Source organism: Mustela lutreola, chromosome 4, assembly GCF_030435805.1.
Source record: "Mustela lutreola isolate mMusLut2 chromosome 4, mMusLut2.pri, whole genome shotgun sequence".
NCBI lineage: Eukaryota > Metazoa > Chordata > Mammalia > Carnivora > Mustelidae > Mustela > Mustela lutreola.
In genome coordinates, this window is record NC_081293.1 from 167,833,264 (window position 1) to 167,851,668 (window position 18,405).

The 18,405-nt window shown below is 38.0% G+C and overlaps 1 protein-coding gene and 1 long non-coding RNA gene across 3 annotated transcripts in view; one reads left to right on the forward strand and one right to left on the reverse strand.

Annotated features, from left to right (window-relative positions):
• LOC131829651 (uncharacterized) overlaps window positions 1-12,353 on the reverse strand; it is a 27,733-nt gene extending 15,380 nt beyond the window's left edge. The window contains exon 1 of the long non-coding RNA XR_009352942.1: window positions 11,288-12,353. This is a non-coding gene — a long non-coding RNA (uncharacterized LOC131829651). The remainder of the gene's footprint in view (window positions 1-11,287) is intronic.
• The window catches only part of MDFIC (MyoD family inhibitor domain containing), a 91,418-nt gene extending 76,308 nt beyond the window's left edge, over window positions 1-15,110 (forward strand). For both annotated transcript variants that reach the window (XM_059171636.1, XM_059171637.1), the window contains exon 5: window positions 12,352-15,110. In XM_059171636.1, the coding sequence (XP_059027619.1) occupies window positions 12,352-12,599 (248 nt within the window). In that variant the 3' untranslated portion in view covers window positions 12,600-15,110. The remainder of the gene's footprint in view (window positions 1-12,351) is intronic.
• Window positions 15,111-18,405: the final 3,295 nt, after the last annotated feature.

The window sequence follows — 18,405 nt, forward strand, 5'->3', positions numbered from 1 at the left end:
ATATTCAGCATCTTTTCTAACCATAGTTGTCTTTAATTAGAAATTAATTACAAGGGGTGCCTGGGTGGCTCAGTTGGTTAAAGCCTCTGCCATCAGCTCAGGTCATGATCCCAGGGTCCTGGGATCGAGCCCCACATCGGGCTTTCTGCTCCGCAGGGTTCCTGCTTCCTCCTGTCTCTCTCTCTGCCTCTCTGCCTACTTGTGATCTCTGTCAAATAAATAAAATATTTTTTAAAAAAATTAATTACTAGAAAAATGGAAAATTTACACATAATGTGGAAATTAAACAGTCTATTGAACAACCACTGGGTCAAAGGAGAAATCAAAAAATGCCCTGAGAATATGAAAACAGAAGTACAACATAACAAAAATAATGGATACAGCAAAAGCAGTTCTAGCAGGGAAGTCCATAATGATAAATACCTATCTCAAGAAACAAGAAAAAATCTAAAACAACCTTACTCTATACCTCAAGGCATTAGAAAAACAAATGAAGACCAAAGTTGGTAGAGTGGAAGTAAATGAAGTAGAGGCTTAAAAGACAACAGAAATGATTAATGAAACCAAGAGCTGTTTCTGTGAAAAGATAAGCAAAATTGGTGAACCTTTAAATTCACAAAAAAAGCAGACTCAAAGGTCATAAAGAGGAGACATTACAACTGATATCACAGAAATACAAAAGATTTAAGACACTACTATGAACAATTACATTCCAAACAATTTTATAACCAAGAAGAAATAAATAAATTCTCACAAACATAACCAAGAAACACTACCAAGAGTAAATCATAAAGTATAATTATTTATTATAAATATAAAGAGAAATTTAAAGAGACTGGTTACTAATAAGGAGTTTGAATCAGTGAGAAAAAAATCTCCCAAAAAACCAAAGTCAGGACCAGATGGCTTCACTGGTGAATTGTAAAACCCATCCTTCTCAAACTCTTCCAAAAATAATAGAGGAAACACTTTCAAACTCATTTTATAAGACCAGCATTACCCTGATATAAAAACAACACAAGGATGCTACAAGAAAGAAAACTACAAGGCAGTATCCCTCATGAACGTACATGCAAATAGCCTAAACAAAATATTAGCAAACCAAATTCAACAATTCATTTAAAAGACCATACATTGTGATCAACTAAGATTTATTCCAGGGATGCAAGGATGGTTTAATTTCTGCAAATCGATGTATATACCATTTTAATAAAATATAAAAATTATATGATCATCAGTAGGTGCAGAAAAACTATGACAAAATTCAACACAAATATATCATTAAAAATCTGAACCCTTGTGTATGGAGGGAATATATCTCAATGTAACAAAAGCTGAACATGACCAGCCCACAGCTTAACACCATACTCAATGGTGAAAAGATTGAAAGCTTTTCCTCTAAGATCAGGAGTAAGACAAGGATGCCCACTCTTACCATTGTTATTCAATATAGTATTAGAAATTCTGACCCGAGCAATTAGGAGAAAGAAACGGAAGACATACAAATTGGAAAGGAAGAAATAAAACTATCAGTATTTGCAGATGACATAATATATATAGAAAACCCTAAAGATTCTTACAAAAACTGTTAGACCCAATTCTGTGAAGGTGCAGGATCCAAAAATCAGTATGAAAAATCTGTAGCATTTATATATATGTATATAATCAGAAAGAGAAATTAAGAAAATAATTCTATTTACATTTGCATCAAGGAATAAAATACCCAGGAATATATTTAACCAAGGAAGTAAAAGAATTGTACCCTGAGTACCACCAGACATTAGTGCAAGAAACTGAAGACAACATAAATATGAAAATACTCTGTGCTCATGGACTGGAAGAATATTGTTAAAATGTCCATACTACCTAAAGCAGTCAACAGGTTCAATGAAATCCCTAGCAAAACGGCAAGGGTATTAATAGAAATAATAGAACGATCCTACAGTTTGGAATTACAGAAGACCCTGAATAGCCAAGCAATGCTGAGAAAGAACAAAAAAGCTAGAAGCATCACACTGTCTGATTTCATCTATATTACAAAGCTGTAATAGTCAAAGCATGATGGTATTGGCATAAAAACAGATACATGGATCAATGGAACAGAATAGATAGCCTAGAAATAAACCCATGCATGCATAATGAGCCAAGAATATGCAACGAGTAAAAGTCTCTTCAGTAAATGATACCAGGAAATCTTGACAGCCACATGCAGAAGAATGCAATTGGACCACTATTGTATACCATACACAAAAGTTAACTCAGAATAAAGACTAAGACCTGAAACCATAAAATTCAGAAGAAAATACAGGCAGTAAGCTACTCCTTGATTTCTACTCTGATGGCAATTATTTTAGATTTGGAACCTAGAATAAACAAGTAGGACTACATCAAATTAAAAGGCTTCTGCACAGCAAAGGAATCCACCAACAAAACAAAACCACAAGCTATCGAATGGGAGAAAATATTTGTAAATATTGAATGAGGGGTTAGTATCCAAAATATAAAGAGAAGTCATACAACTCAACAGCAAAAAAACCCAAAGAATCCGATTTAAAATGGGCAAAAGATTTCAATAGATACTTTTCCAAAGATGATATACAGGTAGCCAACATGTCCCATGAAAAGGTGCTTAACATCACTAATCATCAGGGAAATTCAAATCAACAACACAATGAAATACCACCTCACACTTGTCAGATTGGCCAGTATCAACAAGATAGATATACCAAGTGCTAAGGTTGTGGAGAAGAGAGACTCCTTGTGCACTGTTGGTGAGAATGTATATTGGTTTAGCTACTATTGAAAACAGTATGGAAGTTGTTCGAAAATTAAAAATGGAACTGTCAGGGTGCCTGGGTGGTTCAGTCATATTATTTGCCTTCAGCTTAGGTCATGATCCTGGTGTCCTGGGATCAAGCCCCGGCATCAGATTGGACTCCCTGCTCAGTGGGGAGTCTGCTTTTCCCTCTCCCACCCTCATAAATAAATGTAAAAAATATTTTTTTTAAATAAAAAAATAAGAAGTACCATATGACTCAGTAATTCTAATGCTAGGTATTTATCCAGAAGAAATGAAAAGGCTAGTTCAAAAAGGCAAATCCACCCTCATGTTCACTGGAGATTTATAATAGCCAAGATATGGAAATAATGTTTCTTAATGGATGATTGAATAAAGAGGATATGATCAACACATATAATTGTGTGTGTGTGTGTGTGTGTATACACACAAATGAACATTATCCAACCATAAAAAGAGGGAAATCTGGCCTTTGCAACAACATGGATGGACCTTGAGGGCATTATGCTAAGTATCTGAGTTAGATAAAGACAAATACCGTAGGATTGTAGGATCTCACTTATATGTGGCATCTAAAAACAGAAAAAAATGAATTCACAGATATAAAGAACAGATTAGATTGGTGGTGGCCTGAGGCAGCAGGTCGGGGTGGGTAAAATGGATGAAGGAGTCCAAAAGCGACAAACTTCCACTTACAAAATAAAGAAGTCATGGTGACTATAGTCAACATATTACCTATATGAAAGTTGCCAAGAGAGTAGATCTTAGAAGTTGTCCTGAGAAAACTATGGTGACAGATAGTAACTAGACATATTGTGGTGATGATTTCACAGAGCAATTACAATAAATCATGTTGTAAACCTGAATCTAATATGTTACATGTTAATTATACCTCAATAAATACATTAATATTAAATAAATTTGTTTTATTAAATAAAAACTGCATCTTCCCACCCCCTGGGCACTATTTTGCCAAAAACAATTTTTTTGTCTTAATTTACTTTGCACAATATTTAGACAAGCACAGGTAAGAAGAGAAACTGAAATGTGAATTTGAAAGAGACACAGTTGGGAAAAATGGGAAGAACGTTAAGGTTTGAGGAGAGATTTCTAAGATCATTTCTGAACAGTCTTAAGAACATAAATCCTACCTCGCACCAGACAGAATGGATAAAATTAACAAGTCAGGAAACAACAGATGTTGGTGAGGATGCAGAGAAAGAGGAAACATCCTACACTGTTGGTGGGAATGCAAGCTGGTGCAGCCACTCTGGCAAACAGAAAAGTGGGTCCTCAAAACGTTGAAAATACAGCTACCCTATGACCCAGCAATTGTAGTACTGGGTATTTACCCTAAAGATAAAAACATAGTGATCCGAAGGGGCAAGTGCACCTGAATGTTTATAGCAGCAATGTCCACAATAGCCAGACTATGGAAAGAACCTAGATGCCCATCAACAAATGAATGGATAAAGAAGGGGTGTGTGTGTGTGTGTGTGTGTGTGTGTGTGTGTGTAATGGACTACTATGCAGCCATCAAAAGAAATGAAATCTTGCCATTTGCAATGACATGGATGGAACTAGAGGGTATTATGCTGAGCAAAATAAGTCAACCAGAGAAAAACAATTATTGTATGATCACTCTGATATGAGGAATTTGAGAGGCCAAGTGAGGAGCTTGGGGGGTAGGGAAGGAAAAAATTAAAGAAGATGGGATTGGAAACCATCAGAGACTCTTAATCTCACAAAACAAACGGGGTTGCTGGGAGGTGTTGGGGGTGGGGACAGGGTGGTTGGGTTATGGACATTGGGGAGGGTATGTGCTATGGTGAGTGCTATGAAATGTGTGAGCCTGACGATTCACAGACCTGTACCCCTCAGGCAAATAATACACTATATGTTAATAAAAATAACTTTAAAAAAATAGAGAATACCCAAATACACAAACTATCTTTACTCCTCAAAGAACTAGAGAATCAACAAATTCAGCCAAACCCATGGATGGGAAGGGAAATAATTACAATTAGAACAGAAATCAATGAATTAGAAACCAGAAATATAGTAGAACTCATCAACAAAATCAGAAGCTAAAATTAAAAGAATTAATAAGATTGATAAACCACTGGCCAAACTTCTCCAAAAGAAAAGAGAATGGACCCAAATTAATAAAACTATGAATGAAAGGGGAGAGATCATGACTAACACCAAGGAAATAGAAACAATCACTATAAATTATTATCAACAACTATATGTCAATAAATTTAGCAACCTGATAGAAATGGATGCATTCTTGGAACCTATAAACTACCAGGACTGAAACACAAAGAAATTGATAGCCTGAATAGATCAATAACCAGTAATGAGATTGAATCAGTGATCAGAAATCTCCCCAAAAATAAGAGTCCAGGACCTGATGGATTCCCTGGGGAATTCTACCAAACATTCAAAGAAGAAATAATACTTTTTCTACTGAAACTCTTTCAGAAAATAGAAACAGAAGGAGAACTTCCAAACTCATTCTGTGAGGCCAGCATTTACCTTGATCCCCAAACCAGGCAAAGACCCTGTCACAAAGGAGAATTTCTGACCAATATCCTTGATGAACATGGACACAAAAATTCTCACTAAAATACTAGCCAGTAGGATCCAACAGTACATTAAATAGAGAATTCACCACGACCAAGTGGGATTTATTCCTGGGCTGCAAGGTTGGTTCAACGTCTGCAAATCAACCAATGTGATACAATACATTAATAAAAGAAAAAACAAGTTAAAAAAAAAAAAAGTAAATCTTAGTTTTAATGAAAAAATTTATATTTTCCTGGCCATAGATGGCATTGTGACCAACTTCAGCAGACCGTTAGACATACTCTTTCTAGGAAACTGCTTCTAAGATCTAAAGTGGATTTTGTTATCCAAAAGTTACATTCAACTTTATTAATTAAACCTTTTGGATTAGGGGTTTTCCAACTGGCCAACTGAATAAAGTCAACACTGACTAGGTTCAAGTAAAGTATGGTGTTCCTCTGTTTAAGCCTTCTAGCTTCCAGAGAAAAGTAAATGGACGTAATTTAAATATGGAAAAAGATGATTATTTTAAGTCTTCCGCTGCAGCCAAACATAAAATTTCCTAATTTTTCCTGGGCAGATTTCTGCCTGCTTTACTCTTCTGCAGATTCTCATTCTTGCCTTTTTGGGTCTCTCTTTTCAAAATGTTTCAAAGAGCCTTTTATAACCCTCCCTTGGTTGAAATGGAATGGCCTGATTTTAGTGTGGTGATCAGAGTAATGAAATATTGGTACGTAAAGAGGGGTGGGCTCCCTAGAAGAAATCTTGTATTATACTTCTGTCACTATGACAGTAACAATATTTAGTAAGTACTTCATGAGAAATCCCTTCTTGAGCACTTATAGGCACGGTCATCCTCATCGTAACCCTTTGAGGACAGTGCTGTTATTACCAGCTAGCCAGCTTGTTGTCTGGTTCAAGTAATGTAAATATTATTTGCACCACCTGTATTTTTTTTTTTTTTTAGCTTTTCTTTACCCTCTTCTCTGCTCAGGTACTAACTGTACATGTAAAATGTTTTAAATAAACACCTCTACTAACTGAGCCTTTACTCCTCTTCATGTTTCTTTGTACAGCTCCTGAGGGGAGCAGGGGGGCAGGGGCTGTTCTTAGAACACCCCCTAAAAGGGTTCCTATAAGGCTGTGTTCCTAGACTTAGTGATGCAACTCTTCAGAAAGGACTCCTTGACTCAGTGCTACAGTTAAGTCTCGACTGACAATTACTGGATCAAATCTCTCAGAGTTTGGAATATTTAATGAATCGACCACAGAACAGGCAGCAAGATAAATGAGTAAGAGAAGAAAAAAAAAAAAATCTGTGCTATTCACTTAACTGTAATTTAAAATGCAAATGCACTTCCCATAGGTGCAGGATGGAATCCAGAATTTGGACATGTGGGAGGAAAATCAAGGAGTCCCTTTGTGGGAGGTGGGAGAACGGTTTTAGATTTTTTTCCCAAGGTTCTTTTGAGTTTGCTGAGAGGAAAGATAATAGTAAAGATAATTGTTCAGTTTTCCTAAGCGTGGTCTTCTCTGTACTGCAGTGGAAAATACAGCTCTTCTCTTCTCTTACCTCCTGACCTAACTCACTTTCTTCCCTACTAGGAAAATGTTGACTGTGTTCTGGCTGAGAAGCATGGCCTCATGGGGACAGCAGTGTGCCAGAGCGTTCTGGGTAGGAGGGACACTTTGGGCCAATTTATGCAGGCGGCAGGTCATCCTAGGGCTGTAGGCCAGATGCTGTGTGTCCTCTGGCTTGGAGACACAGGGCTCCTTGGAGCTGAGCTACCGTGCTGTATTAGTAAATATTTCCTGCCCCTGCATACGCTTGAGGAGCAGAACTCCCTGGAGATGTCTGCGTCTCATCTCTCACCGCTGGCTTTTCACAGAGGCCACATACTTAGCTCTCCTGGCTGCGATTCAAGATTACCAAACCCCAGTTCTAGCCTGCTTTTTGATTTTGCGTTGAGAAACAACGGTCGCAGTGAGGCTGCGTCTGGGCACAAGAATGCCTCCACCCAATTAGGCATCCCCTGTACAATGAGCCCCTTTGTATCCCCGCCGGGCAGATGTGAGCCTTAGCAGCTAAAGACATGGCGACACCTGTGGGTTCTCTGTAGCTTTGGTCATAAAGTCAGGTTTGATCTCTGTGCAATTTCCTAAATTACTAATTATGCATAATTGACTGCTCATATTTTTATCTGCAGTTGTTTTTTGGCACACTGTCAGTCTGTTACAAATGGTAACCTCTTTTTCTCCGTATACAGTTTGCTTGTTGGGGACCTGATGAAGAAAGTCGTTTCAAGTGTGTAAGTCATAGGAAATGATATTAGAGATGAGTCGAGATAAAACATATACAAATCTGCGTGCACTCAGAAATGGTTTGTGGGTTATTCTCAGAATTCGTTGCTCTGTGCTTCCCAGTACTCTGCTGCTTGGGGTCTCTGTTCCAAGAAATTCAGAGCACCTGTCATAGCATATCTTAAAAAAAAGAAAACGAAAGAAATTTAAGAGGCTCCCTTAGAACAGAGCAGAGTTGAGGGTGCACATGGTTTTCTGATGGCTCTTAAGTCTGCTTCCCTCATATTTTCTTAGCACTTTAGGTCACATAGGATTGGGTCAATCAATCTGACATAAGCACTTTGGGTCACAGAGGATTGAGTCAATCAATTTGGGATCATTTCTTTATTAAACTAATGTGTTCTTCTAAAAATGAGCCTCTAGTCTCTTCTTAAACAGAACCAAGGCCGTTGGACCAGTCACAGAGGCTTCCACCAGTCCTCTAAGGATGCTGGTTATCTGGGTTTCTGGTGCTACCTTCATGGCATGGGATAGCTCGATGCTTTCCAGATCGATGACCTTTCACAGGACTCACAAGATTTTGTTTGGGTTTGTTGTCTGCAGTCATTCATAACGGTTTTGGTTTCTTTCATTCAAACGTTGTGCTAAAGCTTTCTTTTTAGGGCTTCTTGCGGCTGCTGGTGTGTTCCTTTGTTTTCCTCAGTTTACAGTAGCTGTCAGTCTTGCGCCGAGCTCCCCTCTCAGGAATACACTGAATTGTGCAATTCTTGCTTGGCCCAATCTGAGACAGGCATCCTTCCCAGAACCTAGTTGGCTTCTCAGAGGTTAAATACTTTTGGCAAAAACTGCAAATATGACTGAATAAAACCAGAAAAATGAAAAGCCTCAAGAACAGGGGGAAAAAATAATTATTCCTGACTGTGAACTACATCAGTGCAGAGGACTCATCTTCTTTCGTCTTCTTAGTTGGCTAATACTTCTAATCCTCTCTGCTTCAAATAAAACCAGCATGGTAATGCTGTTTGTGATTGTTGATTCCCCTGAAGGGGGTGGGGTGACCCGTGGCAGAAGCTGTCAGCTCTTTGGCCTTACAAACTCTTCCTTACCTCAGGTCACCATGTGATTCAACTGCCCTTTCTAGAGCACAACTAAAAAGAAAAATAAATTGATCGGAGAGCATTTAGGGATCTCCTTGTTGTCGTCATACCTAGGTAGTTCTTTACTTCTAAAGGACAGATAATGACTGTGTCTGTGGTCCCCGTCTGTACAGATGCACCTTGGTTAGTATCACTGTTCTCTCTGAACTGTATTTTGGTTTGTGGCTTTTTTTAGGTGTCCTTGAATTGATAGGTTTTTCAGAGTAGCCCAGAGTGGTTTCCAAGTAAATGATGTGGAACCTGTGTTTTAAGATAATGTCTTTTTTGTGTCTGTGTAAGTTTTAGTATTTACATAAAGAACTTCTTCTTTTGAGACCTGTGTCATGACTGTGTTTGACCAGAATTCCTGTGTCATCCGTTCACTGCTTTTGTGCAGGTAAGGACGGACCTGAACTTTTATCCTTTAAATTGACAGATTTGTTTCTTCTGAGACATGCTCTCTCTCGGCTGCCTACTGTCTCCTGTCTATCTCCACAGCGTGACCAGCTGCTTATCAGGTCTCCTACTCATCAACTTTGCTCTCGTTGAGGGTTATAGCCTTTACTACTTCATTAAAAGTGAGACTCAGACTCATCTTTAGAAAGGAAAGGAACATGAATCAAGGCTAAAAACAGATCAAGACAAATCAGAAAGTTTTGGATTTATAACTGATCTTCCCCCAAGGAAGATGAACTGAGTGCTCCACCCCTGTGGTCAGCCCAGCATGCTGGACTCGAGGCTGGCCCATTCCGGCGAGGCGCGTGGCTTCTCACTCTGACTCTGCTGCCGGCCTCTAGGACTCGGGGCAAATTTTCTAAAATTCCTCTAAGTCTATATTGGTAAAATGGGGATCATACCAGTATTGCTTCTTGAAAATATTATTAGAATTAAGGGAATTCATATTTGGAAAGAGCCTTACACAGAGTTTAGTACAAAGTAAGTATCTAAAATAGTTTTTTAAAAAATGAAATGGTGTGGGTGCCTGGCTGGCTCAGATGGTTAAGCATCTACCTTCAGCTCAGGTCATGGTCCTGGAATCAGGTCCCCCATCAGGCTCCCTGCTCAGTGGGGAGTCTGCTTCTCCCTCTACCCCTCGCCCCTGCTTGTGCGTGCTCTCTCTTAAAAATATATCGTTTAAAAAAATGAAATAGTGATGAAAACATCTCTCTCCTAAAAAACATATTTCTTAATTCTGAAAACAGCAAATAAATAATTTTCCTTCATTAACACTAGGCTTTCCATTCTATGAAAAACAATCAGTCATAACTATTAGCTATAGAAACTACATTTGGGGGGGAAAATCACATTTTGTTATAGAAGATAGTCTAAAAAGGAGTGTTTGATCTCTTGGCAGCTAAGAACTTTTCCATTTTGTTTACTAAAAATAGTTTAATAGACTTTAATTTGTGAATCTGGTTGGCTTAAAGTAGGAGCTTGGACAAATCGTACTCTGGGTGTAGGGCTTCTCATTTCTGTATGACAACTGTCTTGTCTAAAATCTGGAAGAGCTTTTGATTTCCAGGGAATAGATAGGTCCTCCGAGTGGTAATTAACTGTTTAGTTTGGAATGTCACTCCTGTCCCTTTTTATCCTGCAGGCTCTTGATTTCTTAACAATTACATTCAGTCTCTCCCCTCCTGATTATTGGTTTCTTCCTCTTTTCTCTATGTAGGCATGGCTGGGCTCCCTTCTTTTGAATCAGGCATTAAAAACTTTTTATTTCATTCTGCTACCAAATCTTATTAAGGCCTCCTCAGCCATGGAATCAATCCCATACCTTTAGCTAACTGTAAGATTTGATTCAGATTTCTCTTTAGTACTTTAAACTCTCAAGGTCTAAAAATTAACTCATCTGTCTCTTGTTTTATCTTTACCTTAAAAAAGCCACATACTGAGAGCAGATAGTCATTTTTGAGAAAGGACTGGTATCTTAAATATCTACAAATCAGTAAGAAAAAAACAAGTAACTTGATTAGAAAAATGAGGGGGAACTTGAATGCCTGAACACCCGTTTTAAAGAAGAGGAAACACAAAAAGATGTCTAGACTTACTAGTGAAGATATAAATGCGAAGTGAAACCACCATGAGATGCCCTTTCGAACTCAGCTAACTGGCATTAATGAAGGCAGGACAGTCTCCAAGACTGATGAAGATGGAGATATGGAGCATTCTTAAGCTTGGTTTGGGGGAGTAAATTTTGGAGCAAGCAGTGTTTTTGGAAACAAGTTTGCATATCCTATGAGCCCAGAGCTCTGCCAGTGACCTAGCATGGGAGCTCTAAGACACTTGCACAAAACTATTCCAAACAGTAATGTCTGGAATAGCAAAAACATTGGATATGACGAATATATTCATAAATAGTATGGATAAATTAATGATGGTATATTTAATCAATTGGGGTACTCTACACCTGGAAAATAAGTGAACTTAGCAACATGATCCTGGAGGGGAAATACACAGTACTGAGCAAAAAAATGCTACTCACAGGAATCCGGAAGGTACCTTTATCCTTTCTGAGAGCTTACTGAGGGACGTGTCCACATTCACTGTCGGGAAAAGTATAGTGCAAAGTAAAGGAAAGATGTAGTCAAAATTCAAGACATTGATTATATTGTGGAAGAGGAAGTGACCAAAGGAGACTTCAAAGATGTAAGCCTGTCCTTCTCAGGCTGGGTGGAATGGCCATTCTTTCCTCCCTTGAAGCTGATAGATCCAACACGGATAGTTCTGTGTATGAGGTATTCTGTGATTAATATATAAAGAATCTTATGTTCACGAAGATTCTTAGGGCTTTAAGAATACTCGGTTAAAGGTTCTTCAACGTCAAGTGAGTTTTTGTAGATTCCCCTTTCAGCCTTGAAATAGCAGCGTTCCCAGTGAAGTAGAAAGTTAAGGTCACAAGTGTTAGAACTAGTTAGTACTCATATCTCTGTGAAGGCATATTGAACAGAACTGGCTTTCTGAAAGGTAACTATTTTCTTCATAGGATAATACATCTAGCTCTTGATAACAGTTGTCTTACAAACCATGATGACAGTATAATCCTGGAAAAGCTCAGTAATCTACTGAATGCATCGTACTGAATATTTTTTCTTCCAGTTTGGGAGCAGGTGGGTGGTGCAGTAAAATGTCTATTTCTAAAGGACTGCGAGGTCACAGAAGTGTTTAGCCCGTGTGATGGAGAGCAACAGGATGTAGGGAAGATGGGGGAGAGGCACAGAGCAGTAGAACCGAGGACTAAGACCACTGTACGCTGTGTGAGAATAACAAAATTTCCCCCACATGCATACATCTGGTCCCACACCCCACCACCAGCTTTTCGGTTGGTTGGTTGTTTTCTGAATGCAATATCGACTTCTAAAGACGGCTCTTCTAAAATTTAAGCTTCTTTGTGAGCTTCCAGCCCACGGGAAGGCTTCTGAGACTGCATGTCATGGGGTTTTGGATTATTTTGATCAATTCTTATCATTCAGTCCATTGATGATTTCTCTATTTGTGTTCATTTTTTTCCCCCCTCACTACATGGTCTCTTCCCAACTGAAAATGAAGATTGCTGTGTCCACTGTATCCTGGCCTGCTTGTTCTGTGAATTCCTCACCCTCTGCAATATTGTCCTGGGCCAGGCTTCCTGTGGCATCTGCACCTCCGAAGCCTGCTGCTGTTGCTGTGGAGACGAGATGGGGGACGACTGTAACTGCCCTTGTGACATGGACTGTGGCATCATGGATGCCTGTTGTGAATCATCGGACTGCTTGGAAATCTGTATGGAATGCTGTGGCATTTGTTTTCCTTCATAGGTATTTATCTTCTGTTTGTGTTAAAACTGGAGGTTTTACAATTTTTCTTTGAAGGGGGCAGAAAATCACATGGTGAGAGTCTCATGAAGCAACCCAGTATTTGCACTGTTAACTCATTATTTTAAGTAATCTCTGAAAGCCTTTTCTCTCTAACCGAGTCTACATGTTTTAATATGTGAAATTTTAACTACTTCTAAACTAAATAAGTTACAATGACTGAGGGACATTTTGACCAAAAAAAAAAGCTAAATGTCTCCTTTTTATGCATGTTTCTGTTGCTTTTAACCATTCTTAAGAGCTTCTTGCTCCAAGTGTATTATTTCTCTGTATTTAAACCAGACAGTTTATATTTTTGATGTTTATCTGTTCATGGTTCCAAGTAAGCATTCCTTCTTTTAAAGTGAACTTTGGGAGAAAAACCCACACCATATTTGGGCACCCAGTGTTCAGCTCTGTGCTGGGTTCTCACTTTCTCCCCTCGTTCGTCAGACACTAAGCCCTGGCTGTGTGTAACGGCCTCTCAGATGCAAAGACGGATGCCACTCAACTCCCAGCCAGAGCACTATACAGTTTAGTAGAGGAAAGACACCTGTCAAGTACACACCAGTCCTTAAGGCATACTGAAGTGCGGATGATGCGAGAGAGAGGCTAAAAAGGCTCTAGGAGTACATAGAAGAGACTAGCTCTTGTCTACCGGCATAGGCACACAGCTTCAACGACAAGGGGGCATTTGAGGAGGACTTTTAGGATGAGTGATCCATCCATGGCTTGGATGAAATCAGATATAGGAAGACCAAGTTTTAGGTGGGGAGCCTGAACTGTGTGTGCCCTTAAGCCGTTAAAAGAAAAATGCCTTAAGTATGTATTTTCTTTAGTTGCAGGAATACAGCTTTTTATTAAAGCCTATAAAATTTAAATTAATGAAAAGTATGCAATTTTTTACACATCATTTAAATGTTATGATAAAGTTTTGATAAGAATATAATGCTTTATTAAAATAGCTCTATTTTATTAAGAATGTGGAATACTTTTTGACAAAATGCATTTAAATTAGGTGATTTTTAAAAAATATTAAAATCTCAGTATTCTGATTTTGATTTTGATCAAAAGTGGTTGTTTGGGTTTGTTTTTGTTTTTGTTTTTGTTTTTGTTTTGCGAGGAGGGTTTGAGAGCTTTCAGTCTTTTGCAGGAGGGGGAGGTTGTTTTGCTTTGTACACAATGTTTATAAACAGGGCTCACCTTAAATGTAAACCCTTCCTTCCAATACAGTGGGAAACTGGACATCTGCTACTGTGACCAAATTTTATTTAGTACTGCAATTTTGTGTCAAACGAAACCAACACTGCAGGTTATCAAGATGCGGCAGTGTAAAGAAATAGTCTCATAATTGACTGAAGTATATAGTTTGTAAGACACACTTTGTGTAGCCCAGATGAAGGTGGGGGTAAATTTCCATACTGTGTGCTCTCCTACTAAGTCTGATCTTCCCAGAACTGTAGTTTGGTTTGATTTAATGTAATTCCTTGTAGAAATTCTGGAAGGATACTAAGTTTTGGATTAATAGTTCTTTTTTAATTCTTCCAGCTGAAATTCAACTTGATAGTGAAAACAAGTACATAGCAAGGCTAGCCTTTTAAGAAAGGTTTTAAACCTAAAGCGCAGGAATGTCACCTCTGGTTTTTCCTTTGAGACAAAAACCTAGCTTCTACTTCTATCATTACTTAAAGGACTTAAAGCAAAAAAAAAAAAAAAAAAAAAAAAAAAATCAAACTTCTGAATCCCCTTTTCACTGCTATGTGTGTGTATACACACACATACCCTTTAAGTTGTCAGGTTTAAATAGAATTATAGAAAACCGCTATCTTTCTGTTGTCTAAAGAGTTTTTGTTACAGTAAATATAAGAACATCTTTGTACTATTTCATAGTAGCCAGAATCTGAATATTTACGTATACTCAGTTATGCGTATCTACTAGGATAGAGGAATATCATCTGTGTATTGACATATAAATTAGCCTTTTAATGACCTGGAATTGTTAAGATGTGTCACTTTTTATCTTGCAAGATTTTTCAACCAAGTGGTTTATCTAATATTTAAATATATTCTGCCACTATTTGCAAGGAAAATATTAGCACTTTTGAAGGAATGTTTCTCCGTAACAGAGAACATTAATTGATAGCAGAATTTTTTTTCATATTTATATTCACAGTACTTTTCCTCTATTGTCTACTCTAGTCATTCCATAAAGTATTTGTATGGTTTTAAAAAATGAGGAAAAATAAAAAACCAAAGTAGGAAAATGTGAAAATAGTTTCAGTATATGTTAGAATTTCTGTATGTAAAATGTTTTGTTGAATATATGGCCGTCATGACTAAGTGCTAGAGTTTACAGTTACAGATTTGGTCTCTTTTTAAATGTGGAAACTAAACCTTTAATATTTTTAAACTGGACCTGTATTATCCTGAATACATTATTTTGAAATAAAAAAAAAAGTTATCTCTTGTGCTTTAGCATATTTTCTACCTAATTGATACATTGATATTTGAATGAATTTGACTGTCATTTAAAACTTGAGGCTTTTATCTTGTTACTTCCCTTTCTGAAGATTTCCTAATTTCCTTATGTAAATTACATGACTCATGCTCCTAAATAAACTATGAAAGATTCAGATCCGTTTATACTGCAGATCATAGTTAACATATGATTTTAAAACATGGTCTTAAATAAACGGTTTTTAGAAGTTAGGAGATAATTCCAAAAGAAGTAAATGGAAACAAAGTTCATTTTAATATGTATAGTGAGATTAAACACAAAAAAAACCTATGAAATCAGGTATTAGAGTTAATTAATTTCATCCAAAAGTTAAATCATCAGTATTTTCATCTAGGGTATTTAGTAGTGCGATTTTTAAGTAGGAGGTAGCATTTTATAGTTACTATTTAACCACCCCCCCAGCACTTGAGCTAGAAGGCTTTTTACTTAGGAATAGAATCGGATTTTTGCATTCTTATAGTCTATAAACTGTATCCTTTTTCCTAACCTAAAGTAGGGTTTCTCTGAACAGTTCAAGGAGTAACCAAGGCAACCTTATGTAATAACTTTTCATTCTTTATCCATACAACCTCTATCAGTGCCCTAGATTCTAATGTTATAAATGTCAAAGTCACTGCCTACCATAAATAAGACTGGAATCCTGAGTCTGTGGCTTGCCTTCTGGAATTCTGGATTAAATGCTTCGATTTACCCAACCACCTAATGAATAAGTTTATTTATTAATGAGGTTATTTTTCAAATTATTCAAGACCTTTATGCCCTTTCCAATTACTTGTGATTTGTAAGCCCGTAGGTTTATTACATCTAATCTGACAGGCAAGATAAAATTTCATCAAATAATACACTATCCATTTTTCTTTTCCTTTCACACTAACATAGTAAAGCATACCATTTTTTTAAAAGATTTTATTTATTTATGTGACAGAGAGTAGCACACACACCAGCAGGGGCAGGGGCAAAGGGAGAGGGAGAAGGAGGCTCCCCACTGAGCAGGGAGCCTGATGCAATGGGGCACTTGATCCCAGGACCCTGATCATGACCTGAGCCAAAGACAGACACTTAACCAACTGAGCGACCCAGGCACCCCTAAAGCTTACCATTTTTGTTTTAAAGACTGGTTAACATATTGATAGGGCTTACTACACACTTACTGTTTACACTTTTGGATCAAGCTTTTTTTTTTTTTAAACAAAGGAGTCTCTTTAACCCTTCTCCATGCCCCCCTGTCACTAGTAAATTTCCAGTGTCTGTTTTCTCAGGGTACCTCAGTAAGGAGTCAGGACCCTCACGTAGTTTCAACCCAAGCAAGGAGTTTGCCACCTCTCATGAGAAAACGGCCTGTATTTACTTGCTTATTTAGTATTAGAGATTTGCAGAAGTGGGTGTGGAGCGCGGAAAACACTCCAAGGACGCAGCCCTCCAGTGGAGGGTGGTTTTGGCAAAAATGATCAGTAGTGACTAAACCCAGCACAAATTTTTGCCTCTCAAAATGCCCAACAATGATTGCTTCCTCAACCGGGAAAGGGCTGCAAATCAAAACATCATGTAAATATTCACATTTTAATGGTGTCACTAGGCAGTGACAGAGTGAGTAATGAAAAGGATTATGAGCACAGCCGCGCCTCACCTAGGTAGGAAGCAGGATCTCGAGGCAAGCAGAAACCTGCAGCAGCCTCTTCTTCATCAAAGGGGGGACAATGGTGGGACAACGGCCACGGGGGCTACCCCGATACTCCCAAGCTGCCAAATGTCAACGGGAGTGGTTTCCTGCCTTCCTACTGAACTCGGGCCACTAGTTCAGGTTCCACTGTGTGTCTGTTATTGATGCCCTCGGGCCCTCACCTGGGCGCTTGCTGAAACGGAGTGCTGCTTTCAGTTGTGAGGGGACCGGGAAGAAATCACGGGTACATAACCATCCTTTGACACGTTACCGACATGGGGTATAGATAACGTGTGTTAAAGACAAAGTGTAGCTTTGCAATTAAGTGCTCGCTTCCAGGCAGGTCTTTGTGTGAGGTTCGGTTGAGAATATAATTATTAGGAAAATAGTAAAAAGCAAATTCAAACAAATTCTAAGTTTAGCTTGAAAAACTGAAAAGGTTCTTAAGTTCTGTCTGATGCATAAAGGGGTAGAAGCAAAAGAATTACGTTCCAAAGCCAAGAAAGAGGGTGTACAAAAGCAGCTGATCCACTTGACATAGTTCATAGCCTTTTGCAAAGGAATAAAAGCCTGTTGAGCAGGGAACCAAAAGATCTCATTATAGGATGAAGCCAAGCCATATTAAAGCTTGTGCACTAGTAACTATGTCTAAAAACAGCCTGCTGTTTTATATTGAACCAATACATTTCTTAACTTGGTAGGTTGCAGTGTAAAGATGTACAGAGCCTGTCTGCTGGATGCAATGCCAATTACAGATGTGGCCGAGTGGTGTCAAACACCTACAAATAGTTAGGATCTCAAGCAATCTTAGAGTGAAACAAAAGAAGTTTTTAAATGTCATCTCAAAACCTAGAAAGCGCAGTTCGTCATGTGTGTCTGACTCTTAGAGTCTGGAGATCACCTTTATTATATAATTTGATGTGGACGTCATATGATCCCTCCATCAGAATGCTCAGTTCTTTCAAGGACATGAATAGTGCCTGAGAGATAAGGAGAGTATCTTTTAGAAGTAACACCTTCAGATGACAAGGCATCTGTGATCAGCTCTGCAGGAGAGGCGTTTTCTTGGTGTTGAGGCAGAGGCGGAGGGAAATACTCACGAATGCATATTCTATTAGATTTTCTTAGATCATCAGAAAGAATAATTGGGCATATTTACACAATTACATTTTAGTAAACTATTATCCCGGTTTAACGAGAATACATATCCTGGTAAAAGTACATTAAATAGCAATCCAAAAGCAATTTGGCTGCTGAGGACATTATTTTTTTTTATCTAATTATTCACAAATTAATGAATAAAATTAAATTCCAATCACTGAAGAAAATGAAGCAATGGTGAGAATCAGAACTACAGATTAGTTAAAGCAAAGATATGCAATGCATAACAGAATTAAAGCATTTCTTTTACTCAAACTCGGTGCTTAAAAAAGAACAAATCCATCATCTTGAAATTTGACTTGTAGCTTGACATTAAAAATAATATGAGTAGAATTTTCAGTGGGGTAAGCACAAAACTAGTTCAAGTTGTGTCACTCTCAATTACTGTACTCAGGTGGTGTGCCCATTAAAATTCCCACTTGTGGGTTCCG